A 27,470-nucleotide genomic window follows, 5' to 3' on the forward strand; every position below is an offset into this window, starting at 1 on the left:
TTGTTTATGTACAAACATTTAAGGACACCGCGAGTGTTCTTAGCTCAATTTTAGCTTGCTTGCGAACAAAACGGACACATACTCCGTCCTCAGAACACCCCACCATTTAGTTTATTTACAAAATTTCATAACAGCCGTGTTGTCCGCAGACAAATCGAACACAACAAAAGCATCTAGCACATAAAAAAAACAGAACATTGAACCTATCTCATACTCCCCCACCCTCCCCAAACACTCTTACACACCAACATACTCCACTAAATACAATTTTTAATCCAGGTTTCACCGCGCTGTCCGCGGTCGACGGCGAATGCAAGATGGAGGGCGCCACAGAAAATCTGACGTGCTCCATGCCCCACGCCGGCCAAATCAGCGAACACGTTGCATGTCCGTGGACATCACGCAAGCCGCTCGGCCAATCCGGGCGCTGTCCACGGAGCGAACCGGGAAATCTGTCCGCGGAGCGAACGGAGATATCACTAATTTTTTTGCCTTACGTTTTGGTCATTTTAAAAAAAAACTATTGGATGGATTTACACCAAATTTGCAAACGCACGCTTTCGGGACCAAGCCCCCGCTCCTGCCGCAAATTTGGTGTAAATCCGACCAGCGGTTTGGGCTGTAGGTGTGCGCAAAGTTTTGGGACCCCCACCTTTAAATTTGCCCCCCCTGGACCAAACCTCTCCAAACTTTGCAAAAAAATTCAGAGTGGGCCATATACTTCTTTTGCAAAGTTTGGTGAGGATTCGTCCAGAGGGAGCGAAGTTATAAGCCACCCAAAAAATGCTCTTCCTATGGAAACACCAACTTAACCATAACTACATGGACGCTACTGCGTCCATGTCATATATATATATATATATATATATATATATATATATGGCTCAGAACTGGAGGTGAACTTCCAGTGATGGCTACTAGACAGCTACTAGGAGGCGCTGTGGAAAGTGGCTCAAATGGGCTTTCGTATATATAATATTCTTATTTGGAATGATTTCAGAATGTATGATCATTTCGGTAGAAAATGTTTTACCACTACATGGCCACTTTATAGCAAAGTCTTAAAAACAGTGTATTGTTTTGCTTAGCTTGAATTACACATACAGCAGCAGTCTGTCTTTTAAGATTAACTCCACCTTTTCATGGGAATCCACTGCATGCCTCTTAAGTGCTGAGGACGAGAATGTTCGTCCTAGTTGCAAAGGAATGCATAAGAGCCCAGCAGTTAAGGGGTTAAATGAAGGTGTGTTAAGGGAAGACATAATTAAATCAAGATTACTCCTTTTTGTATCTGAAAGAGCACTGGGCCGATGATCTCTCTATATGTTTCTTCATTTTTCTCTCTGAGTCTTGCAAAAGCTTGCAAGAATCATGAAACACAATTTTAATTCTTTTTTTTGTAATTCTAGGGAAATGAAGTGGCCACTGGAACAAGGCCTGAAGCAGGCGGTACAGCCAGGAGAGAGCGACATGATGTGTCGTCGCAAACATTGCATCAACACAGCATGATTACTGTGAAATTAAAGAGAACAAGGTACTGGAGGAAACAGCTCGGTGAGACTGTCGCGGGATCCTCAAAGTCTTTATCTGGAAGTGTGTGCCAAAAGAGATGAACATGAGGAAAATACATGGTTTTTTTTTGCAGACGATAAATAGGGTCAGCATTCTATGCAAACCCATTATTCCAGATGAGATATGGGAACTTTAGTTTACTGGAAAACTACCCCAAATTTCAACACAGGCAACTACTTCAGCATTTAAATTCAACAGTATTGGGCTGCTAACAAATCTTTATGAGTATCTCCATAACAGAAAAGACATTATCTTCGGACTAGCAATAAATACTATGGGCAAAACCAATGACGTTGGGAAGCAACATCAGATATGTAAATATGAGATTGGGATGGGTTTTTCTTCATGCAAACACCACATTAGTGCATTGAAAAAGCCTGCTGGGCCAAAGTACGTGTTTGCTTTACCTTGAATATTTTATTGGTAATTATAACTGTTTGCAAAAAAAAAACTGCACATAATAAACATGTTTAATTAATACTTGTAGCCACTTCACCTAGAATTGGTAGGTCTAGCATGACTGTATATCCAGTGCAATACTTTTACAATGTATCTGAAACATGGTCTGAGTACCAGTCTCTGGATACATTATACTCACCTAGTGATAACCAGATGGAATTTGGCAACCTGAGTCCTAGCACAAACATAGACAAGGTTTGTTAGGACTGATTTTCTATACTCTGGCCTGGTGGACGGATGTATAGAAGGCCACCCTATATTGTGACAGGGACCACTCTGGGGAGCTGTAGCCAGACCAGTTTGGGTAGGTCTAGGCTAAGTTCTTCAGAGGTGGTGAGCTTGTAAAAGATCCACAATGAGGTCACACAAAGGGAATCACAAATTACCCTTAGAAAGGATGAATAATATACAGTTATTTATTTATTGGCCAAAACACACTATAGAAAAATGACTGCTTGTAAGTAGAGTTATCACACAACACTGAAAAAATAGATAAATATATACATTCACGTATTATAGAGCATATTAAATATCACAAACTCCAGTAAAGGAAAGGTAGGATTAGTATTATGCACTCAAAGTCCACAGAAATGATCCCTAACTTAAATTGTCCATCCCTAAGTTGTCTGGGGCCTTTTGCCCAATAGTTCAGGTAAAGGTTCCACAGAAACTTTGAAGCTGGAAAAAATACAGATAGGGTCGCTAAGGTCCAGTGAAGGGTTCTTATGGTTAGAGTACAAGTTAAACTAGCTAACAGTAGTAGCCACATCTTTCAGAAGTCTTGTGCAAGCACGCAATGGCAAAGTCAAAAGTGTTAGAATAAAGGTTTATTATAAGCCCATTGACTTATAATAGGAGTATAGGGGTAGGTAAGAAGCTCTGTAACTTACCCCCCAAAACTCCGTACTCAGATTCTTCCCCAGACTTGGCAGGACAAAGGACACGGGTCAGAGGTTGCTTTTCTTGCTGAAAGTCACAGTCCTCAATTCGCAGGAGTTGCAGGTTCTAGCTGATCTCAAGTTGGTGTCTTTCACTGTTGCAAGGATTCTCCATGGAAGAATGCAGCAAACCTCGATGCAGGACCCCTCTCAGGACTAGACTCGGGTCAGGTAAGTGATTTCGGATGGTGGTCACCGCAGCACAGCGACGCAAATGGACTCAACTGCTGCGGTTGGACTTTTCCTCCTATCTCGGTCCCCTTGATGCTAGGACAGAGAACTTTCGGCAGGGGTTAGTCTCATAGGGCCAGCAGAGGATCCCCCAAGTTCCAGGTCGAAACTCGGAGCAATGACGCTGCCCAGAATCACAGCTGGTCAGCCACAGGATGTTCCCGGGGCACTTCCAAAGGCTATCCTTTGCAGGGTGCCATGCAGACATCTGGAATGGATGTTGCCTCCACCTCAAGGGTCGCAGGACTTCTAAAGATCTACAGCAGAACAGGGCTCCTCCAAGACAGCAGCAGAAGTTGGTAGACAAACCTTCTTCCAATGGGTCTCCATTTTCTTAGCAGGTCTGGCAGCCCGATAGTATTCTTGACTCCTTCAGGTTTCTCCAGGATCTCTGAAGAATGGGTGCAGGGGTCCTCTTCATATCCTAAAAGCCAGGTAAGAGCTGCTGCCGTCACTAGCCAATGACAGACAGACAGACAGACAGACAGACAGACACAGACACACACACACACACACACACACACACACACACACACACACCCCCCCCCTCAGCAGTGGTCCAATCAGGACCACTGGCGGGAACATTCATGCATACCACTCAGACACACTGAAACCAGTTTGTGGATTGGGACCAGACAGTCCCAGACCCAGCCCCCATCCTGCCAGCAAACACACACACTTCTGATTTCCCTGGCACTGGAAGTCCTTATAAGGATTTTCCGGGCCTCTCAGGCCAGGAAGAAGGCTAAAGAACAAGATGGCAAAAGGACAAGCAGAAAATCTCGTGGCACAGCCATGTTGGACCAGTAGCCACAGTTAGTAGCCAAATGCGGTAAACACAGTAAAACTAAAATGAAAAGCCCCATAAAGGAAAGTCCCTGCTGTCACAAGCTTATCCTTTTAGCACACCTAGAGTAACCAAAATCCTCTGAGTGTTAGTTTAGCGCAAAACAAAAAGTGTACCCCATTCTACTGCAGTGTAAGCTGCTTTGCACAATGATAAAAAGTTACCACAAGTGATACAAAAGTAACCAAAAGTAGTAACACAGTAACATGACTAAAGGAAACAATGTTCCCCTTGACAGCCTGAAGGACATGTCAGTTTCCCCATAACATATGAGCAAATGCCAGTGCAGTGAAGCTCAAGGCTTCACTTCACTGCACTGCAAAAGGAGCAGGTCAGAATAAAAAATGAAAGCAAACAGTTTGGGGGTTCCATCAAAATGGAAGGAAAGGTGCAGTAAAGAGAAATCGTTCCTAACAAAGGTTCTACCCAGCGCTCTGACATTTCACTAAATTATAAGTTTGTATGCCGAGAGGTAAAATGGCACTTTAACAATAGCTGAGTTTTCACAGCACATAGGATTGGCAACAATCTGAAAAGTGATTGTAAACATAGCTCTGTTAATTTATCACAGAAGCATAGGCTCATTCCATTAGAAGAGCATTTTGACACAGTCTTGTTTTAATTCAGAGCTATGTTACGTTAAAAAGCTTCTGTACTGTGCCCATGTTAATAGCATCGAGGCGTGTCCTGACGGCGGCATATTGCACCCTGGCCATAGGTAACCAGACAATCGGAAAGGTACAAAGTGCTTGAGTGAAAGGATTCCCGATTGTGGTTGTAGGGTGCATGCGTAATGCTTACCACTTGTTAAAACACAGTGCTGATCATGAAAAGTGGGAACAAATGGTATCTAGTCATAGCATCGATTGCCAAAGGATTGAATGCCTTACCATCTAAAAAAAAAAAAGCGTCGAAAAAAAAACATCTAATGTATTGGGTTTTCAAAAGTAAAAAAAAAGGGGGGTCGGAGAGGGACCCCCATAAAAAAAAAATGCATTCAGTGCTTTTCTTCCGACACTTTTTTTAGATGTAAGGCATTCGATGCAATGACCATAAAATTACAGGAATTCATGGTACTAGAATTAGTTAGCGGATGGGTGTGTGATAGACTCGAGATGTACTTAAGCGTGCCATTGATGTGGGGAGACTTCCTCAACAGATAAAGTTTCAAACGGCCCCACACTACCACTAATCACCACAGGGCTAATCTGGGTGTGGCAAACCAACTGACAGAAGTGCAGAAACGAGTTGATGTGTGAGAAAGAGGGAAGTAGTAGGAGGGAAATTCTAAATGGTTACATGTGATTTAAACGAATGAAATAATAATGAAGCAAACAAAATGTCGCTGTTTTTTAAAATTTGGAGCCTGCCCCCAAAACTCCCCTTTCCCCAGCTTCCAACCCCTCCCCGAACACCCTGCACATCTTTTAACCCTTTACCCCATACCCATACCCATATGTATATATTTTCCATTTGTTTCGTTATCATTGCATTCGTCATTTTATTTTCGTTGAAATCTCTGCATACCATGCTCTAGATCCTCCAAGATCCAACCCTGCTTTGTCACTTTAAAAAAGATGTGATTCATTGATCCCTGTTATCTGCTGTGGAACAATGATAGTGGCAACTGTGAGAAGACTATCAGATCATGGTAATGGGCACTCCTCCTTATTAGGGAAGTGAACCCTGGAATCCCTGTCTTTACTGTGTTTGACATCATCTTTTGAATCATGACACATGATATATCTAGAGTTGGTCTCCCATCAAATGGAATGCAATGTAACCTAATATGCCATGTTAGAGACCTTTCACACTGTGCCAAATCAGTACTCTAATGGTCTCGAAGCACTGATGCTTGTCTGTAAATTGACATATTGTGCGCCCGCCTGTGGTACCCAGAAAGCAAAAGGGAAGGGGGTTGAAGCAGTGGGGGAAAGAGGATTCAGAGAAAACCAACATGTGGTGCTCAAACATAGCTGTTACAGGTTACAGGAAGGGAGGCGGGTTTTTGGTAGGTTGGGTGCATGTCGATACACTCATGTCTGGGGATGCTTGTGGTCTCAGGCAGATGGGATGTGACCTAGCAGTTTGCCACCAAGCCTGATTTGCATATGGTCTTTCCCCTTTCTGTAATGTCTTGGCAGGTAAAGAACAATGGTCTGGAGGTTGCCAGAGCAATTGCCAGAGGTTTAAGATGAATTATAAACCTTCAAGTCATTACCTCTTTGTTTTTGCTTTGTGGATACAGTCAGAGCTTATCTTAAATCGGGATTTAAAAAATGTGTATAGTAGTTACTAAGAAATCCGAAGGAAAAGGGAACATTTCCAAGAGCATAGTTTCAAAGATAAGTATGATAAAATAAGTCAGTGGATGTGAATGAAGTATTAATTCCAGGTTTGAGAATAGTCGTGTCTACATTTGAACTTGTGTTTCTTTGCGATGCAGATTGAAGCCTTTGGACCAAGACACTGCAAAGAACGTTGCACTGGCTCAAAGCCAATTTTCCACTTCAGGTAAGGAAAGAGACCACTGCAATAATCCCCCCTTCAAAATGTGATCTTGGTTCTAACTACCCCATCGTAAGAGAGAAAGGCCTGGGATTGGCTTGCCTTGGCCATCAGTGTGTTTGGTTATTGTCAGGGATTTACATTGGAAACACTGAGAGCTGTATGCCTCAACATTCACTCGTAATCTACATATGATTACATGTCCTAGCAACATCATAGAGCACATTCAAAAGCTTTTTAATGCTGGTACTAAGAGCTTCTCTTTAGCTCTGGGTTGATTTTACAATATTATATTTTAATTGTGACACACATTTACTTGGGGTACAATATTTAGAGTATGAATTTTGTGTATCAAGTCCTAACTGCATAGGTAAGAAAATTGAATTGTAAGGCTTGACCTGTGAGAAGGTAAGGCAAATCGGTCCTTCTGCCAATAATGTTGTACTTGCTGACCATTGAGACAGATAGTCTTAATGAAAGTTCAGACAAATACATGAACCTCTTTTCTTAAAAATCAATTGTAATGGGATTTGTATTCCTGCTCTGTACAACCTCCGCTTTCTTTTTTTTTGGCAAGACCAAAAACATTAAATTTCAGTGTGAATGCATAACATGCATGAAAACTTCCACACAAGAGCACACTGGAACCGCGTGTTATTTTCCATATGCTGTAATTGCAGGGGACCGAGGCACAGGCAGACTTGCTCTGTATATCTAAGCCTTTTGAAATGTATCTTTGGCAGGTATTAACCACAACTCATGTTCCCCTTGCCGGAGGAAACTTGCTAAGAAGCATCAAGCCAACAACACTGGACAACACATAACACAGAAGCCACCTGAGGCAGTCACTCTGGCACCAAGTACTGCCCCAACTTCAAAGGAGACTCCTTGCAGTTTAAGGTATGTTGTTTATTCATGAAACGACGGTGCTGTTTGGCTTACATCCCTAAAGACTAGCAGGGTCTATCAGAATCCCTAAGTATACTAGTACATTAGCAAATCAGGATCCCTTTTGCATTTTATCAACTCAGTGGGGTTGTACTGCTATCATGTGACAGGACCAGAACAGAAACAGCGAATCTTGCAGTGTGAAGTAAACGTCACATTAGATCGCCCACGTGTAGGACTAAGAGGGGCTCTAAGAGATGAGAATCCAACAAGCTTAGCCTAGTTCTACCAGAAGGAGGTATGAGGGATCCCTCAGTGTGCCTCAATGCCTACCTTCCACCCTTTCCTGCCTTATGAGAACAGGTATAGGGGCCAAGCAAGTTTTATTCCAGACTAGAGGAAATTGGAGAGCGAACGATGGTCTGTTATGCCCCATTTTCTTGTCCTTCTCTTGACCGTGTGAAGACGGAATAGCACAGGCCACATTACATGCATTTCCACTATGCACACATGGAATGCCACCCAGCACTACTAATACAATCAGATGAGAATGGCAAAGCCAGTATTATATGCTGTGTCCTGGCCACATTTCCTCTTCCCATCATCAGGGACAAATCAGCACCCTACCTCTGCAGTCAGGAGGAATGAGGGGACAGAGAACCAAGCCATCCAGATAATGCAGAACCGTGCCAGCTCACCGGTGGTGCACTTCTTTTATGCACAATACAGGCAAATACCCATGCACACTCCTGCCAATAAAGTCCTAACATTCCCACCAACTCAGACAGCTGCATGGCCCAAGCAAGATCCATTGCCCGAGCAAAGTCTTACTCTGTGGTCCAACAACACTTCTGCCTCAATTCAAAATGGTAGTTTCAAGTAGTTTGTAAACCCACACTGTCCCAGAGGAAATGAACACCCTGATTACATTGCCTGGGGAACCAGAAAAAGAAAACACTGGGTACACCTGACAATAACTATGCATGGAGGTAACCTACTGAATCCTGAACCCAAGTCAAGAGAGGCTATGAAAGGGCCAATCAGATCTTACTGAATAATCCGAATGATCAAGTTCACGATAGAAAAGCCCAGCTTGCTGTAGGAAAATACACAGTGTAGTGACTTCAGAGATGAATTAAGAAGGAAAGGTGCAAGCCTGTTGAAGTCTTCATCTCAGACAGTGGCTAAGGATAGATCAAAAGGAACACAACAAGTTATAAGCGGCTCTAGGCCTATACATCAAACGCTCACAAAATGCAGTGACTAAGTAGCAGCACCAGAATTATGAGAAGGGTCGAATGCTTGGGTCCAGGATGGATGCCTGTGGGTGATGGCAGACAATTTCACAGCCTGCCAAATACCCTGAATGGAGGGAACAAATACTTGTTGGTAGGATTGTGGCATAATAATACCTGCCACGAAGAAGGTGGAAAAGTAGACATGTATAAAAGTGGGTATGTACATTGATGAGGTTAAACCAGATATATTCTGAGATCAACACGTAGGAAAGCTTTGGGGTACAAAGCAATGGTGGGTATAAGTTAAACCTGACAGGCCAACTTGACAAGGTTTGATATCTGCAGCCACGAAAAAGGAGGACCTCTATATTCATGGAGTCTACTCTTTATGACTCTTGTCTCGGATATATGCAGTTCCCTCCCACCAGTCCACGGAGGACAGGTCTCCCCCTTCTATTGTCCCCATCTCTGTGTTCTGGAGGTATCCAAAACCCCCTTACCACACTTTCTGTTTATACAGTCACTGGGGGTGGGACATTCCTACCAAACCTATGGGGAAACACTAACCATAATAGATGTGAACTTGGTCTCTCCTCTCTTAATATTGAAGCTAAAAACAGACAAGGGGTCTTTTATTTAAAAAAAAAAAAAAGAATGCTATTGGAATAACGGACAATAGTGAAACTCCTTACATTCAGCATAGCACAGGGGTTTGGGGGAGGGGGCCAAAACAATTACAACCAAATCCAGAACCCTGTACAAAGCCTTCTTTAGGCTTATAGGTTACATTAAAAACCAAAATGATCCGTTTGAGATCCAGATAAAATGAAAGAAATGTAGAGCTCACTATTGGGATGGGATTGAAAATACTCCGAAATTTTGTAATATATTGTTATCCAAACAATATAGTACATGCCTTTCAAGTATTGATCAATTCAACCATATATCAAATAATTTCCAGATAGAGAAATATAAAGAGTGTTTCTTCATTTTTCGTTTTAATCTCTTGCAGGTGATGGGCCCATACCAATAATCATATAATCAATGTTATTGTCGCCTCTGCAAGGATCTGGGGGCCAAAGAGTATCTTGCGCATATATATTGAATGACCAGCATTATTTAAGGAAAGGGTGAAGCATTTTCAGAAATGCGAATGGAATTTAGAGTCTCTATCTTCGTAGAAACTTTGAAACAGGTACCTTAATGGCCAGCAAGTTGGTTTAACTCTTTCGATAGCATGTTATTGGAAGGGAATTAAAGGCTTGATGTATAGTGGTGCAAATAATGAAATTAGGAACAGAGAAAGGTAATACATTTTTGTGGGCCATTTCCTTTGGGATATTTCCTTGGAGCTGTTTGACATGTTTTGCTTTGTATATACCCGTTTTGTATGGCCTTTTGCCATTGTAAGACGATAGAGCAAGTGCAAGAGTGCATAAGGTTTACTGTAAACTAGGAATACATTCTAAATAAAACAAATAATAGTAAGACCTATATGTGAAAGTGTCTGGCCCTTTGGACTCAGGACACTAGGCAAAGTGGGATAGTCCTCTTCACATCACTCAGCCTCAAAATCTTTAATAGTGCCCCTACACACTTCTTTGCCTGCTTTGTCTTGATCTTCAGTCCATCCTGCATCCTTCTGGCATACTATATCCTTACAACGCCTACCTGGTACCATACCCCTAATGTCCCAGGGCATTTTCATACCAGGACAGGACCTGTAACTTCCCTCCTTGTCCAAGGAGTTCTCCTGGCTGGAGCTCCACCCCACTACCTTGGAAATTCTGACTGCAATCTCCCTCTCCACCTGGGTTCTTTCAACATTTCAAACTTCTTTAGTTGGGTGAAGTGGCTTTCCAGCTACCACAAGTGACTGGCCACGAGCCCCAACAAGGCTATTCTCTAACTTCTTTTACACCCTCGGCCCTACCAGCGGTTGACCCAGACTTCTAGCAGGCTTTCTAATCTAGCCTTCAACTTCAACCTTGCTGGTCCACACTGTGGCTCAACTGGCTTAAGAAGGCGATCGGGGCTGGTGGGAGATTAGGACTATTTCAATAATATATGTGTAATCATTTTACAGTTGTTTATAGTGCACAACAATGTGTGGTTAAAGGCATTGGTGTTGTCTTTTAAGTAATAACAATGCTTGGCAGATCCCATCTTCCATTTCGTCATCACACAAGACAAATTAGGATCAATTCAGTCAATCGATTCATGTACATTTTGCAAAATATATATGGGTCTGTTCATTATTGCTAGAGAGGAGATCTCACCCTCTTTTACCAGTATACTAATTTATTTGTCTGCTTTCATTGCCCTTTTACTGTGAACTTAAATATCTTCGACCCAAATTGATTCATGCTTCCCATATCTAGGAAATATTGGGAATTTCTGTGACGAAACCAGGGTGATCGTCGCCTCCCCACACAGGGAGCCACCCCCTTTGGAACTAGGGAGGTGAGTCTGCTACGCTTAGCACCCCCTAGGGGACATGGTAATCAAGATCCCTCTAACAACTTTGTAGGGTATCTAGGGACTGGTGTTTACCATGATCTCATACATCGTTTAGTAATAAGTGTTCTGGCTTCTGACCTTACCTGTGCCCAATCTCCTCTGAAGACAAAAGGGAACTAGTGAACAAGCCCCCTGGAGGGGCCTACTTGGCTCAATGGGAGAGAAAGCAGGTAAAAGAGAATGAGAAAGAAGAAACAACCCATAGTGGGAGAAGCAAAGATAAACCCCAGAGTATAAGTGAGAAAGATAAGCATTTCAGAGTGCAGAGGAAGAAAGAGAAGCATCCCGGAGTGAGGAGTAAGAACCAGAAGAGCCCAAGAGGAGGGAGAGAGAAGAAGCCCTGGAGAGGGGAGCAGAAAAGAGAAACACACCAGAGTAGGGAGAAGTGGAGAGAGCCCTGGTGTTGGGAGCAGGACATAAAAGCACCCAGAGCGGGGAGTGGGAAAGAGAGGTATTCCTGAGTGGGGAGTCAGAAAGAGAAATACCCCAGAGTGGAGAGAAACAGAGAAAACTGAGACTGAGAAATGCCTGGGGGGTGGTGGCAGAACAAAGAAAATCCAAGAGTGGGGTAGTGAGGAGGATAAAAAGCCCCAGGATGGGGAGGGACTGAGAAGCCCTCTGAGTGAAGAGAAAGAAAGACTGACAGAATCCCCAAAGGGGGAGAGATGGAAAGAGTCTCTGGGATAGTGGAAAGAGACAGAGAGAGACTTGTGTCTGGAATCTCTGGACAGCAATCCACCCCACCAAGAATGGTCTATTCTGTATTGGAACTATGGGTGCAGGCCTTTCCCAAAAGGTGACATGCCTAGGGGTCAGAAGGCTGCAGTTCCCTCAAAGTATTATGTTGTTTTTTATTTTCTTTAAAGATAGGGGAAGTGGTTAGGTTAGAACAGGATTTCGGACAGTTGTATTCCGTGTTGTATTGAGTGTTGTATTGTTTTGACTTTCTGACAAGCACCCGTGTAACATTCTTTTGTAGAATAGTGCTTGAGTTTAGGGAAAGATTCATTTTATTTGGTTACATGAGAATAAAGAACTGCAAGACCAATGTCTGGTAGCCTAAGTTCTGTTTCTGATCCTCCACATGCGGTGTCAGCAGTGGGTTTTGTACAATCTGATCCAGGGTTGACTCACATATTAGTAAGAAAACTGGACCCTAAAGCTTGACTTCCAGAAGTGCCTACACACCAATCCATAGCGTAAATGATTAAAAAAAGGTGTTGCCAACTTTACTTTGTTGTTTAGAAGTAACCCATTTATGAAATTTGAAATGACTGGAAAGAATTGAGGACAAATTTTGGGGCAAAAAAACGGAATTACCAACATCGATCTCAAGGGCTTTCATATGCAATTAATTAGGTTAATCTTCTTTGAAGACTTTGGTCGAACATGCATTTGTTTTACTATGAACTATAAACTATTTTAGTGTTACAAACTTGCAAGTTTTTTAGGATTTTATTCACAGGACTGAAAACATTCTGAACAGGGTAGGTTGTTCCAGTCATACATTGATGAGAACAGAGAAAATAGTGGAGAAGAAGCTATTTGAATTTGATTGGTGCATTAATAGCAGATTAATTGCAAGGTATCAACATTGTAATGAATATTCTCAGATAAACCTTGGGTTAGGGAGTTGGTTTAAGTATTTAATTAGGTATCCCAATAATGAGTATAGATGCAATTTCATATGGTTTGAAGTTAAATCTTTTCTGCATGCTAGATGTGCAGGGATCTAGGAGGGGATTAATAAGGAGCCATAGATTTTGTAGGCTATGTAAGAGTACTGGTGTCTCGAAACTTTGACAGAGATAATACTTCAATGTGAACAAAGAAAGGAGTTAAGAAGAGCTTATTTCAGAATACACATATGTAAGGTTTATGTCTCTGCCAGCTAAGTGGTGAGCAAGTCTCCTTGACATTGACACTAGGGTGATTTTTTAAGAAACAAATCTGAATCACTTGATGAAAGCATATTAGTCTATAAAATATATTGATACTCTTTTAGACCAAAGTTTTACTTGGTGCTTGAACTACATTTTATCCATTGTTTATGTAAATGACATTATGAACTCAGAATGTTAACAGTACTGATGTCTTGGATGGAAAAAGAAAGTTAACATCATGTTTTGTATAACTGTCAAGGAGGGAACTCTGTTAAGAGTGGCACAGGGCCCCCAGGTAGGGTTTGGGTGGCTGTGCTGAAGAGTAGGGCAGCAAGGAGCGAACCCAAAGGAACAGGGCGTAGAGGCAGAGAGACCAGAGGGTCAGGATTGAAAGCAGAAGAGAGTAGCGAGCTCAGAGGAGCAGAGCAGCGAGGCAGGGAGCCCGGAAGGCTATGGCTGTAGGCAGCGGAGTGTAACAGGCTGCAATGCAGGAAGCCCAGAGGAGCAGGGCTGTGAGTCAGGGAGCCCAAAAGGCTAGGGCTGTAGGCAGCAGGGGGCAGCAGGGTGTAGCAGGCTGCAAGGCAGGAAGCCCAGAGGAGCAGGGCTGTGAGGCAGGGAGCCCAAAAGCCTAGGGCTGTAGGCAGCAGGGTGTAGCAGGCTGCAAGGCAGGAAGCCCAGAGGAGCAGGGCTGTGAGGCAGGGAGCCCAAATGGCTAGGGCTGTAGGCAGCAGGGTGTAGCAGGCTGCAAGGCCGGAAGCCCAGAGGAGCAGGGCTGTGAGGCAGGGAGCCCAAATGGCTAGGGCTGTAGGCAGCAGGGTGCAGCAGGCTGCAAGGCAGGAAGCCCAGAGGAGCAGGGCTGTGAGGCAGGGAGCCTAAAGGGCTAGGGCTGTAGGCAGCAGGGTGTAGCAGGCTGCAAGGCAGGAAACCCAGAAAGAGCACTAGAACAAAAGCAAGAAAATGCAGCAGCAGGAACAGCATACAAATTCGAGACAAGAGGCAAAAAGGGGCTGAGAGGACTCTTGATGCAAGAGACTGAGCTCCTGCAGGCAGCTGTTTAAATACGGCCCTGCCCTGTACTGAGGCAGGCTAATTGGCAGCACCTGGAGCAGCACACCTGAATACAATCTGCCTCCTCCCTCTCTGGTCCTGAGATGGTGGAAGCAGCGCTGATCCCTAGGGCTTCTGGGGATTGTGGTTCCAATGCTGACAAATGGGAATGGCCAGGAATTGATAGCTGTAGCAAGGTGCATTGTGGTACATGTAGTTAGTTGAGTTATATAAGAAGGCACCAAAGTCACGCAAATGGGAATTAAGTACCAAAGTGTGAATAGGGGTTGTTCCAAGAGTATTCTGAAGAAAAATGAATAACAAATAATCCATGATGGTTGCCAATGTGTGCGCCCATGGCGCAGGCATGACATTATGCCCCTCTAAAGGCTCCCTGAAGACTGAACAACAGAAGAGCAAGACCAAGACCTGCCACACCGTGAAAAAGTCTTATACCAAAAAGGCACATCATGAAGCTCCAAAAACTGTTTAAGGCAGCAAGGTGAGGGTCTTGAAGGGAGGAGACATTACCAATGTTCCGAACCTTTGAGGTAGAAGTCAGAAAGGACAAAGTCTTAAGGGCCCAAAACCCAACAGTGCGTTCATGAACTGAGAGACTGAAGATCTGCTGCAGGCTCCATGGCGTATATGTCTTTGAAAGTAGTGGTTTTCCTTAGGGCTGCGATGGTACAGTGCTGAAAGATGGAACCAGAGATACAGGTGAATAGGTTGCTCTAGGAGGGTCTTCCAAATATTCAGAAGCAGCAATAGCAACATTAAGATTTGCAGCAGGGACTTCAGGAGTCACAGATGTTGCAGGAACACCCTTAGTAACAGGGAGTTCAGAAGCCACCGCAGCCAGGAGATCATGAATGGCAGTCGGAAGTTCAGGTGCTGTAGCAGCTGGGAGTATAGGTGCCACAGGAGTACCAGCGGGCAGGGACGCAACTGAGACTGAAGGAGTACAGTCTCGTAGTTTAGGTGCTGCAGAGGCACCAGCGGGAACAACCGGGGCTGTAGCCTTAATAGGAGAGCTGTTAACTGGCGTTGAAACAGGTACTGTTCTTGCAGGCAGAGAGGAAGGGGGTGCTTCATCTGCAGTAAGAGTGATTGGAGATGCAGCTTCAGTAGCAGATTTAGGAGTACTAACAGGAGGAGCAGCAGAGATTGGGCTTGCAGGTTCTGTAACAGGTAGAATGGCTGACAGAGGATCAGGGAAGGGTAGGCTTTCTGATGGCTGGCATTCATTGTCTTGTGTGCTCCGGTGGATAGATGGGTCTGGGGTATTGACTGTTGGCAAAGCTGGATTCCAGACAGGTACTGGGTATAGTTCAGGATCTGACACATGGTCTGGTGCACAAAAGTCCATAGAAGCAGAGAACCTCTCTGACTTGGTCACCTCTTTAGAGGCTGTAAGTGTGAGTAAAAGACCGCCATCAAGTGTAAGAACGAGACAATCCTTTTACTCAGCAGGATCTCCAGCCAGATGATTACACTTGATTTGTGGTGTAAAAGCAGTGCGAGTGATTTGGCCCACCGAAGGAGTTAATTCTTCACTATCTGAGCAACAGCCTGAGTTACTGTGGCTAGTAAGTGAAAGAGCCAAGTCAAACTTTAGAAGGTATGCATATGCCAAGTTCAGGTCTTCCATCTGCTCTGTACAAGTCTGTATCCTTTTCTGTATTACCCTTCCATGCCTTATCATGCCAATCTCTAAAGACAGAATGTTGGGCATAGTGACATATGGTCTGGTAAATTGTGTCCCTTTGCTAGATTCTTACTATGCAAATACACAAATTCATCATAGAGGTCTTCGGTTTGTCTTTTAAGGCTTAAGAGTTGCTCTTGTAACAGGTATGTTCCATTAGCCTGCTCTACAGCTTCAGAATCTGGTGTAGCAGAACATTCGGGTATTGCAATAGGAAGACTGACCTTAGAGTTCTCATGGTTAGTAGTTACTGGGGAAGCATTAAGACAACTGATGGTCAGTATTGGTCTTTTGTACCCAGGACCAGCTGCAATAACCTGAGGATACTGAATGCCTTGTCCGGTTAAATGAGTGTTTACAGCAGTCTGGGGAGGTTGTGTAGCTTGCCAAGCTGATCTTGAGCATATCACTTTGGCAACAGAGTACTCTGGTTGAGAGTCTGCCACAATGAGTGCAATATCCTTGGCTGTAGCAGTGTTACTACATGGTCCGGAGACAGGGTAGCCTGGGATAAAGGAATACAAGGTTCGTGTACCAGCTGAATGTCGAATGCAGTGTCAGAAGAAATGCCAGAAACCACATGAGTGTTATCCACTGGTTGGGCTAACAAAATCTGCAGGAATTCATTTTCTTGCTGTAGTTCTTCTACAGATAGAGACTGCGGATCATAGTTGCAAATGTCATAGTAGTTACACATAGAAGGGTCAGCGAGCCAGTGAGTGTAGTACTGTGCTTGTAAACCTTTGTTTACTAGGGCGAGTCTGTCTTTTAAACTAGGGTTTTTGTTTGCAGTCCTTAAGAAAACTTTAAATTTTTGCATAGGTTTCTTGAATCGAAAGGAAAGCATCCTTGGTCTGTGTGTGCCTTTCCTGCCTATGGAACAAGAATTTTTTAGCTCTTGCATTCTGTCAAGGAGGGCAATCTTTTAAGAGTGGCACAGGGCCCCCAGGTTGGGTTTGGGTGGCTGTGCTGATTTAAGGTGACAGATAAGTACACACACAGCAGGAAACTCATCAAGAAAGAAAAGTAGGCAACTGTAGTTGTGAACAGAAAGGGGCAGGAAATACAAAGATACAAACAAACTGGATTCCCTCTTGGGGTGTATGCAGATATGGAAAAAGAGTGTTCCACGGACCTTTGGAAACTCCAGCCTTCTGCACGGATTACTATTACAGAGGCCCACTCTGTCTGCTCATGGCTGGGAACAACAGTTGTGGGTGTCTGTTAAACAGAAAACACGACAAGGGAAGGGGCAGAAGTTGCCTGCCGGAAACCGACAGTCAAGCTCTGTACAAAGGATCAACATAAGACACAAGAGACAAGAACAGAAATAACCAGGGACAAGGAAGTCTAAGAGAAATCTAGCAGAAGGGAATGAAGGAAGAAACAGTACAATATAAATGGGTAAACTAAAGGGGAGGACAGAGGAGTCAAGGAAGAGAAGGACAGGGATCAAGAACAAGGGGTTGCAAACAAGGAAGAGAGCAAGCGAGCAGCAGCCAGGAAAGAGGGGGGCTGCAAACAAGGAAGCAGGCCTACAGTACCAAATGGTACAAGGTACAGAAAAACTGTAGTGGATTGCAGAGGACTGTAGTAGGCTGCTAGGCTGAGAGTCCAGAGGAGCAGGACTGAGAGCTGTAGTAGGCGGCAGACAGAGCCCAGAGGAGTAGGGCAGCAAGGAGCGAACCCAAAGGAACAGGGCGTAGAGGCAGAGAGACCCGAGGATCAGGGTTGAAAGCAGAAGAGAGTAGCAGGCTGCAAGGTAGGGAGCCCAGCGGAGCAGAGCAGCAAGGAGCGAGCTCAGAGGAGCAGAGCAGCGAGGCAGGGAGACTGGAAGGCTATGGCTGTAGGCAGCGGAGTGTAACAGGCTGCAAGGCAGGAAGCCCAGAGGAGCAGGGCTGTGAGGCCGGGAGCCCAAAAGGCTAGGGCTGTAGGCAGCAGGGTGTAGCAGGCTGCAAGGCAGGAAGCCCAGAGGAGCAGGGCTGTGAGGCAGGGAGCCCAAAAGGCTAGGGCTGTAGGCAGCAGGGTGTAGCAGGCTGCAAGGCAGGAAGCCCAGAGGAGCAGGGCTGTGAGGCAGGGAGCCCAAAAGGCTAGGGCTGTAGGCAGCAGGGTGTAGCAGGCTGCAAGGCAGGAAACCCACAAAGAGCACTGGAACAAAAGCAGGAAAATGCAGCAGCAGGAACAGCATACAAATTCGAGACAAGAGGCAAAAAGGGGCTGGGAGGACTCTTGATGCAAGAGACTGAGCTCCTGCAGGCAGCTGCTTAAATACCGCCCTGCCCTGTACTGAGGCAGGCTAATTGGCAGCACCTGGAGCAGCACACCTGAATACAATCTACCTCCTCCCTCTCTGGTCCTGAGATGGTGGAAGCAGCGCTGATCCCTAGGGCTTCTGGGGATTGTGGTTCCAATGCTGACGAATGGGAATGGCCAGGAATTGATAGCTGTAGCAAGGTGCATTGTGGTACATGTAGTTAGTTGAGTTATATAAGAAGGCACCAAAGTCATGCAAATGGGAATTAAGTACCAAAGTGTGAATAGGGGTTGTTCCAAGAGTATTCTGAAGAAAAATGAACAACAAATAGTCCATGATGGTTGCCAATGTGTGCGCCCATGGCGCAGGCATGACAATAACTGATTTTAAAAATTGGAAGTGATTTATATGTAGATGACATTTATGACTATTAGTTTGAGTTAATATTGTGTTGTCTATGTTTATTTATGTATTGCTTGTGAAAGGTTTTGAAATAGAAATAAATCTAAAAAGACAATCTTATATTTGGTTACTGTTAACAAACAAAACTCATACTCTTGTTTAACACACATGACTTGCCTTGCATGTCATGCCATACTTGTTATTGTGGCCTAGATCTCTCCTAAGAGGTTTAATTAAATATATTTATTTATTCAGATGATTACTTTTTTCACCCTCACAGAAAAACGGAAACCCTTCATCTTGGGGACTTTTCTCTCATGTCAGAAGAGCCACTTGAACACATTGATCGTCACTGCGGAGAATCCAGTAAAACCAAGTCAATGGTAAAACAGATGGGAAATTTGGTAATTACTGAAGAGAGGACAAGCTTGTTGGAAGTCACAGACACACACAATATGAATACAGATCAATATCCTCAGAGTAATTTAACTTTCGAAGTCCACTCAAATTCTCACAAAGACAGTGAAACTCAACTATATTCTCTGGAAGGGCCTAGCAAGATCAATGATCAAACGGATGAGATTCCACCAAAGAAACATTTGACCAAGGTCGATGCGTCAGGTGATCGCAACGGCTTGTCCCACAGAAAGTCCAGTGAGGAGAAAGAACAGCAAGGTAAAGGCATAGAAGCCATGGCAAACTGTATGCACAAGGTCAGAGAGTTCCCATCTTCAGACATGAAGCATGGAGAGGTTCCTACGCAGGATGAATGTGAACATCCTTCCAACCAGGAAATGTCGAAGTTAAAAGAAGAGCTTCAAGATCAAGGAATGGAATCATATGGCCAGAATATCGTGAAGGTGGTAGAAGAACAGCAAACTCAATGTGGAGAACCCTTCATAGAGGAAATGTCCAGCAAGACGGTGGAAGAAAGGGATAAGCAACACTATTCCCAGACAGTGCCAAAAGGTGACATAAAACACAGTAAAGACAAGCAGGAACCCAACTCCAGGAGAAATTCCACCCAAGAAGAACAGAACAGCCAGGAAGAAATCAATAGTGAGCAACAGGCACCAGAGAAAAGATTCCCAGATTCAATAAGAGACAGAGACTATTGCAAGTTTGTGCCGAGTGAAATGTCATTGCAAGTAATCTGTGTGAACAAACAAAAGACTGCACAAGAGGAGACAAATGTGGAAACAGAAACCTTAATGAAAGGTAGAGAGTATTTTCAAACTCAAAAATCAAATCTTAGCAGACTAAGTATTATCCATCCTACAGGTGCTATCACCCTGGAAACTATGGCAAGGTCAAATTTTGATGAAGAAAATACAGTAGAGCATGAAGTATGTAATAATTCACCGAAGCGTGGTTATGGTTTGTTGGGAAAGGTTGAACTATTGAGACACTCACATGACCTTGAGCTAATGAGGCAAAGTAATGGGACGTTGGTGACCTGTGGTGGTTTAGAGGACAATCTCATCTATATCCCAAAACTTAATCTTCAGTTGACCCCTGATACCAGTTTAGATGCAGCATCCCTTAAAGTGTTTCTGGATAGTGCAAACGTAGCACAGCCTCAGAGAAGCAATGGATTGCACAGCCTGAAAGGACCAACCTTTAGTAAATCATTACGTAAGTCAGATAGATATAGGAGGCGATACCGTCCCTGCACATGTGCAGACACTGGCATAGGGGTCTGCTCGTGTCACGCACTGAGTACCAATGAAGGCCAATTGGATGAAATAAAGCACATCCATTCAATACACAAAATTGTGGATCTGTCACTATCATTCAAAGGACATTTAGCAAAGAATGAAGTCCCAGATGACATCCCCAAGATCTTACTAACTGAAGAGGACGACCATGAGGATTAAACATGTTTCCGGCCACAGAGCAGTACTGCAGATGCAATCTCAAAACTTTGCTTCGGTGAGGGCCAAATCTTAGTAGTAGGTTGGTCAGAGATTGTTGTATTCATGCACTCTCTCTGCTGATGATTGAATAACCCAACACATGAAACATTATTATCAGCATGTGTGCCTATGTCCCACTTACAGCACTAACATTTAACAGCAAGAGTAGACCTTGCACATCTATTACCTTGCCCAGAGGTTGCATCTTAGACCGAATTGAACATTCAAACACATTGTTGAGCAGTTTGCACATGTAGTATTTATTTTATCAAAGCATCTATTGAAAGCATATTTTCCGGAAGGTTAAGGTAATGCAGTGCTTAATTTGTAAAACAATAAGTGCCAGTGCCCAAAGAATATTGGCCCCATAATGCCGTGCGTGGCGCCGCCCGCAGTGCGGGCACGCGGCACGCGCCAGTTCAGTGCTAGACCTAGATCGGCCCATCACACTGTTGCTGCAGCACCGTCACATGTTTGGTGCTGCAGCAACTGCTGGCACAGGCTAGTAGTGGGATGGATGGGAAGGGCACACATGGGTTGAGAAAGTATAATGCTTTAAAGTTGGAAAACACTTCTTGGTTGTCGGAGAATGAGGCTGTTTCCCTCACCTCCCTGTGCCTTTAAGCCTGAGATAGGGGATGGTCTATGCCACTCCCCCAGAACCCCTTTTGCACCTATTTGCTCCCTCCCTTCTCCTCTCTCCTTGTGCCACCCAGTCTGAGGAGGTCCCCCCACCCCTGGTCCCCCATCCTGTTGTTGGAGGGGGATGGGGTTCATGGGCCCAAGTGTGTCCGGCTGCGTGTAGCGGCTATCATGGTGTCTGCTACATTCCTCCTTGCACTCGGCGCATCCCCCTGCTTAGCCGCAACACCCCACACCGGCCTTCGACGGGCCCTGCATTTGATTTACCTGGTTTATAAATTCACTTTGGTTTAACCTGCGGCCCTCCACACATTTCCCTTTTCCCATCACCTCCCCCAACACCCACCCCCAGAAATAATGCACTGACTCAGGTTGTGGATGTACAGGCCGAGGTTGCTTTATTAGCAGGAGGTATCTTACAGGTGCTCCGTTACTTGTTACTTGGTAATAAAGCATCAGGTTATTCTGCTCTGAACTGCACACCCTTACACTCCCCACTCGATGGCGAGCAGCATCCGCTGATCGTAAGTGATGCTGTTACTTTTCCACTTTAATTTGTATAAACTCAAACTTGAGGGTAGGAAAAAGAAAGGCTAGGACAAAGTGGGCCAAATCTGTAGGCATTGCAAGTGAAAGATTTTACTAACAGGACAAAGCTTCTATGGCAAGGTGGACTTAACATGACAAGACGTTACACACTGCACAATATTTTACTGACCTCCATCACAGCACCCGCAGACATATGTTTGACTTGCACTTGCCTTCAAAAATGCAGAGGGGAAGAAGGGGATAGAGTGACACCCTTTGCAGTTGAAGTCAGGATGAAATTACATTATTTGCCCGGGATCACACACTTATGCGGGACAGCGAAGCAGGGATTTTAACCCATTTTGGGAACAGAACAGCCACCTTCTTCCATGCTTTACATGGAACAAATATTTCAGTTTTGGTTGTCAACAAGACCTACAATACTGTCCTATAGTTTACTTGCAAAATACAGAAATTGCATAAAAGCTTCATGACAACATGTAAATCCTTATAGTAGCATGTTGGGCCAAAATAATATCAGTGTACCTTTATATTCCACATCCTAGATGGAAAACTATAAGATGCAAAGGGCAAAATATGTATTTACCCACTTTATTTTCATCACTTTAAGACGCACAATGAAATAAGTTGTGTCATAAATTCACTTAGTTTTGGTCTATACTGATTGCTCTAGCTCTCTGGCTATGTGTGCCAAAGAAGACAAAGTCCTCACTGGCGCATACAAGAGCGTTCTTTTTTCAGATCTTGTTCTTGCCATCTTTTCCAGGGTTGGAGGTAGGTATCCATTGTGTATTCCCATCAAGTAAAGGTCCCTTTTCTCTGCTGCGTTGCAATCACTGTCCCGGGACTCAGGCTAGCTCATCGGCAATGTGCTCCACTTGGAAGCCAGGCGACACGAAGCAACACAGGTTCGATCCCCGACTCCTCAGGGTATTAAGCGCGTTATAAATATGCAACTAAGACATGCTCCTCCCGTAACTGCGCCTCGATGCCCCCGGGCTGTGTGAGCGCTTTCAAAATACAAATAAATAAAAAAGCATTCTGTTTCAGTCACTGTTGCACTGTATTTATCTCTACCCCTTCTGCCCCATCTGACAGTCTGTTAAAGTACACCAAGTATTGTTAATCGGTTACCTCCAGGAAGCGCACCCTCGACTCAGCCTGTCCTTCCGTCACCTCATCCAGGTGTTTTGTGTAATCAATTTACTCTCAAGCCCTTATCAGTCATCACATCTCATAAATGCATCCCCCCTCACCCTTCCTTCAAGCATGAGCATGGTGTTGTTGGGGGCATACAATTGTCTCGAGTCGGGCACCAATGAAAAAGTGGCCAAAGTTGCAAACACCAATTCATTCCTTTTGTGACAGACTGAGTAGTACCCACGGGGGAGGCTTTTTTGCTAAAATGTGAGGCAAATTGTGCATTTTAAAGAGTATTTTTTCAGTGACACTGGCCCAAACTACTAGCCGAATGGTGAAGTAACTCATCAAACTGGCCGACATGGGACAAACAAGTGGCTCACATGGACCAAAAAAGCTTGCCCACAGTAGCATTTTGTGTTTTTGGTTCGTGCATTGCCCTCTAGGCCAGTCCGAGCCAGATGCTATCTTTGCCCTATAGGCCATTCCGAGCCGGTGCTATCTTTTCAATGAAAACGAAACACTCAGCCCCTGCATCGCCCGAATCCTTTCCGGTACTCTTCCGGGTGTGCGTATTGGGGTGAAGGAAGCAGTGCAGGGAGAGAGGCATAGGTGACAAGACCATGGCTGCTCCTGCCTGCAATCAAAATGGTGTCAAACGGGCGGACGGGGCCCAAAGGATCGAAATTATGGAAAAGGAAATATGCAAGTGTAAAAACCTGCACATGGCCTCGTGGTGTACCCTGTACCGCGTTGTGAAGGGGGGCTGTTTGGGCCAAGGATTTCAAGACGCCCACCCATCCCTCCCCCAGGATTTTGCGGCTCCGCTCAGGTGATGTGGGGCATGGGGCTGGATTGCTAACTGACACAAATGAAGCTGCACACGCTGTGCAGTCCTGAGGGGCTGTGCTGTGCACAGTGTCCTGGAGGGCTGTCTGTGCAAATGCTATCCTGAGGGGCTGTGCACGCGTTGTCCTGGAGGCTGAGAGCACCCAATGTTCTGAGGGGCTGTGCACACTGTGTCCAGGGGCAGGGGCTGTGCACGTGGTGTCCTGGGAGGCTGTGCACGTGGTGACCTGGTGGTCTGTGCATGCGGTGTCCTGGGGGGCTGTGCATGCGGTGTCCTGGGGGCTGTGCATTAGTGATCCCCTTGGCTGCCTGTGCACGTAGTGTTTTTGTGGGCTGTGCTCACATTGTTTCGGGGGTCTGTGGCTGTGCTCATGGAGTTCAGAGGGGGTGGGAGGGCTGTGCTCAGTGTCCCGGAGCTGCGCTCATGGTGACGTCGGGGCTGTGCACGTAGTGTCCTGGGGGCTTTACATGCGGTGTCCTGGGGTGACCCATCCCATGTTCAATACTCGCAACTTCCCCGAGACATGAGGGCCACCCTGCCACGGCCACCCCAGTCGTCCTCTAATACAAAGGGGCTACAGACCCAGCAGGACTCCACCAGGGACGAGGACCACGCTGCCGCCCGTGCCCCGCCCGGTCCTGGGCCTTGCTGCCTGAGCTGCCTCAATCACTTTAGGCTACCTTCCGTGGGGCTGCCTGCCACCGCCACTGCGGTCATGCTGATGACAAAAATAAGTGCGCAGTGGCAGTGGCCCCACGGAAGGTAAGATTTTAAAAGAAAAAACGTATAATTGGACGGCTGGGGCCCATCACTTTCGAAGTGATGGGCTCCAGCCGCCACTCAAAAATACTTATTTCTTTTAAAACCTACCTTCCGTGGGGCGGGGTCCCGGCCACCGGCCCCACGGAAGGTCAGGTTTTAAAAGAAGAAAGTAAAAAACGTACTAATTTGGGCACAATCCACAGGCCCGCGCCGCGGCAGAGTCATCCGACTCAGTCTGCGCCGTGGCAGCCCTGCCTGGTGGTCAGAGAAATTGGCCTGGGCCTGACACTGCATTCAGCAGCACACAGGTCACACAGACAGAAGCCCGCGTGCGGACGGGCCCCTGGTGGGGTCCTGACTCCTGGGCAGTCAGAACACCACCAGGGGACCACACCGCCGCCCAGGCCCCGACCTGGGCCTTCCTTGCCTGATCACTGTGACAGGCTCAGGGCAGGCTGCTGTTTTACGGTCCAGACTTACCTGCTTTGCCGACTGGGACTTGGTCTTCTCTCCTGTCTGGGCCTCAGGGTGGGGGGGGCGCACCTTGGCACAAATGAAAAAGCAGGCAGTGGGGGCCCCAGGAAGCAACTAGGCCGCACCACTCAGTGCAGCAGGGCAGGCTCTCTCTCTCACACGCCACGCCTAGACACCTTCACTTCACAGTAACTTGTGAAATGAAGGTGGCGCCGCGCTGCCTCCTGTAACAACAACACGTCACCATGTAATATCACTGGCCCAGAAGAACAGCCAATGAAAACTGCACATTCTGTGTTACTATACAGAATGTATCAAATGCTGCATAGTAACAAAAGAATGGCAGTTTTCATTGGCTGTTGTTTGTAACTTGCTGTTCATTGCTATTGCTGGCCCCTCCCATGCCCAGCCAGCCATGGCCTACACCTGCAAGCACGAGAGATCACAATGACAAACAAACCCAATGATTTATAATGAAGCAAAGTGAAGTGGAAGAACAAATAAAGCAATTGCACGTGCGCTGGCCCCCCCCATGATTAGTTCCAGTGCCCAAAAAAGAGTGCCGGTGTTGGGCACCGGCAACCACCCCCACAAATTAAGCACTGAGGTAATGTCGGGAAACCTGTGGGAAAAAAGTATTTACATTAACAATTCTTTTAGCATTATTGATCTGTGGAATATCTTCCGTCAATTATCAGGAATGAACAATTTTGATGACATTTTGTAAGGAAAATGAAAGGTGGGTTGAAGAAATCAGACCGATGATAAAGTGTCACTCTTTTACCCATAAGGCCCCAAGCGTGCTTTTGTGCTCTAAATGCGCACGCATTACATATCTGTCAACATCATGGGGGGGAAGGAGGAGGGGAAGCTTCACTTGCATGGTAGAAAATGATTAAAAAAGTAAAGCCGGCAGAGCTATTTTAGATACAGTGTGGGCAAGGATAATGTCAGCGTTGCACTTTACTCCAAAGGACAGCATAGAGATGCACCTTTAAACGGTTCTGACTAAGTATCCTTAGAGATCATGCGTTTCTTCTCCAGCAGAAACTCTCATTGACGACTCGCATGCTTTACAGTATTCCATGTACGGTTGGCTTCCATGAAGAGGGTATTGGGGAATAGGCTTTTCAGTAAAGATGATCACTACCTAGATCTAAACAATTACATTGCCATAGGGTTGGGCCAACTTTCAGGTGGCTGCCGGCCAAATCTGAGCAAGAATGGCGATCTCCAAGGGTGCTACTGCCACAGTCTTCCCCCATTCAAAGCGCTATGGACCTGCCATCAAATGGGCTTTTAGAAGCGAAGTTTGAGGGAAACAATCTCTGTACATGTGGATGAAAAAGGATTTCCCCACCAATTTTTTAATTAATGTCGTAGACCCCTTTCTGCATGAAGCGTGTGCAGTTTGGTCTGTAAACTCTGACCAATTCGTTTTTAAAAAGGGAAGTTTAAACAAAAATACAAGGGACAATCAGATCTGTATGAAAAACCGTAAAACGTCTCCAACAGATTATTATATACGCTGGCCGTTCAAGTCCAAATGATAACAGTAAAAGCTAGATTCAAGCTTTCCTGTGTATGGAATGGAAATATGCGACCTGCCTGAAATAACATCCAGCATTGCCGAATGATCGTTTTTCCACAACACGCACTGACAAAACCAATATTTTGGGCTTCTGCATTTGTTCACTGTATTTGACATTTATAGGTATGAGTTTGTGCTGGCCCCATCATTAATTAAGAAATCTGTTACAACGTGCTTTATACTGGAGAACAGTCTCTTAAGCACGGGACTGGGATTCGAAACTGTGTTGCTCTGCGTTGTCTTGCTTCCAAGATACACGCGTTGTCCCTGAGCAATTCACCCAGCCATTATGAAAGAGCCTACCAGGAAGAATATGTAAGCTGACGTGCAGGTCATAATGTGACTATTCTTAGGTGGGCTGCTAGCCTCTGCTGGCAGAATTAATACTTCTGACATTTGAAATCATCAGCTAAGGCACAAAGACTGCAGCTTATCAGCCTGCCCATAAGATAAGTTTGGCCAATTTGCTCTTAACAACTGGAAATTGGATTGGGCGATGGGGAAACCTGGAGACCATAGTACACAACATCACATTCAAAGATAGTTTAGGCTTCAATACTTGTATGGCTCTACTCAACATCATGATCAATGTTACAGAACATCTATAAGTTCCAATCACCCAGGCTGTAAACTATGTTCAACAGAACAGTGTAACACCTAACAGTACACTAAAGGACCTAAAAGTAGGAGTGCACCAATTCCAAATAGAAAGGCCATACATGATAGATGACAACATGTATAGGAGGGCATATACTGCTTGATAACTTTGTCTACAGCAAGATGAGAATGCGGTGATGCACTCAAAAGTATAAATAGCAGACACAGGTCCATATGCAAGCTTTGGGGGCCGAGGGGCTGTTTCAACACAACAGAGAAAAGTTAATTCACCTTACATCACATATTAGGCTGTCAGCATCATGTTCATTTGCAAACTCTCCATTCAGCCTTTAATTCTTTCATAGACTTCATGTGCACTATTTCGAGACCGACCAGCACCACGCTCCACAGCGAGATGAAGAGAAGAAGGTTCAGAGATCCGAAAACAGCTTTT

General features: G+C 45.1%; 1 protein-coding gene across 1 annotated transcript in view; it reads left to right on the forward strand.

The window, feature by feature from the left end:
- The window catches only part of LOC138471861 (microtubule-associated protein futsch-like), a 291,122-nt gene extending 267,517 nt beyond the window's left edge, over positions 1-23,605 (forward strand). Inside the window, exons 5-8 of the mRNA XM_069609720.1 lie at positions 1,410-1,534; positions 6,494-6,561; positions 7,299-7,455; positions 18,776-23,605. Of these exons, the coding sequence (XP_069465821.1) occupies positions 1,410-1,534; positions 6,494-6,561; positions 7,299-7,455; positions 18,776-20,372 (1,947 nt within the window). The 3' untranslated portion in view covers positions 20,373-23,605. The remainder of the gene's footprint in view (positions 1-1,409; positions 1,535-6,493; positions 6,562-7,298; positions 7,456-18,775) is intronic.
- Positions 23,606-27,470: the final 3,865 nt, after the last annotated feature.

The sequence above is a fragment of the Ambystoma mexicanum genome, chromosome 8 (genome assembly GCF_040938575.1).
Source record: "Ambystoma mexicanum isolate Mex_15411 chromosome 8, UKY_AmexF1_1, whole genome shotgun sequence".
In the NCBI taxonomy this organism is placed as follows: domain Eukaryota; kingdom Metazoa; phylum Chordata; class Amphibia; order Caudata; family Ambystomatidae; genus Ambystoma; species Ambystoma mexicanum.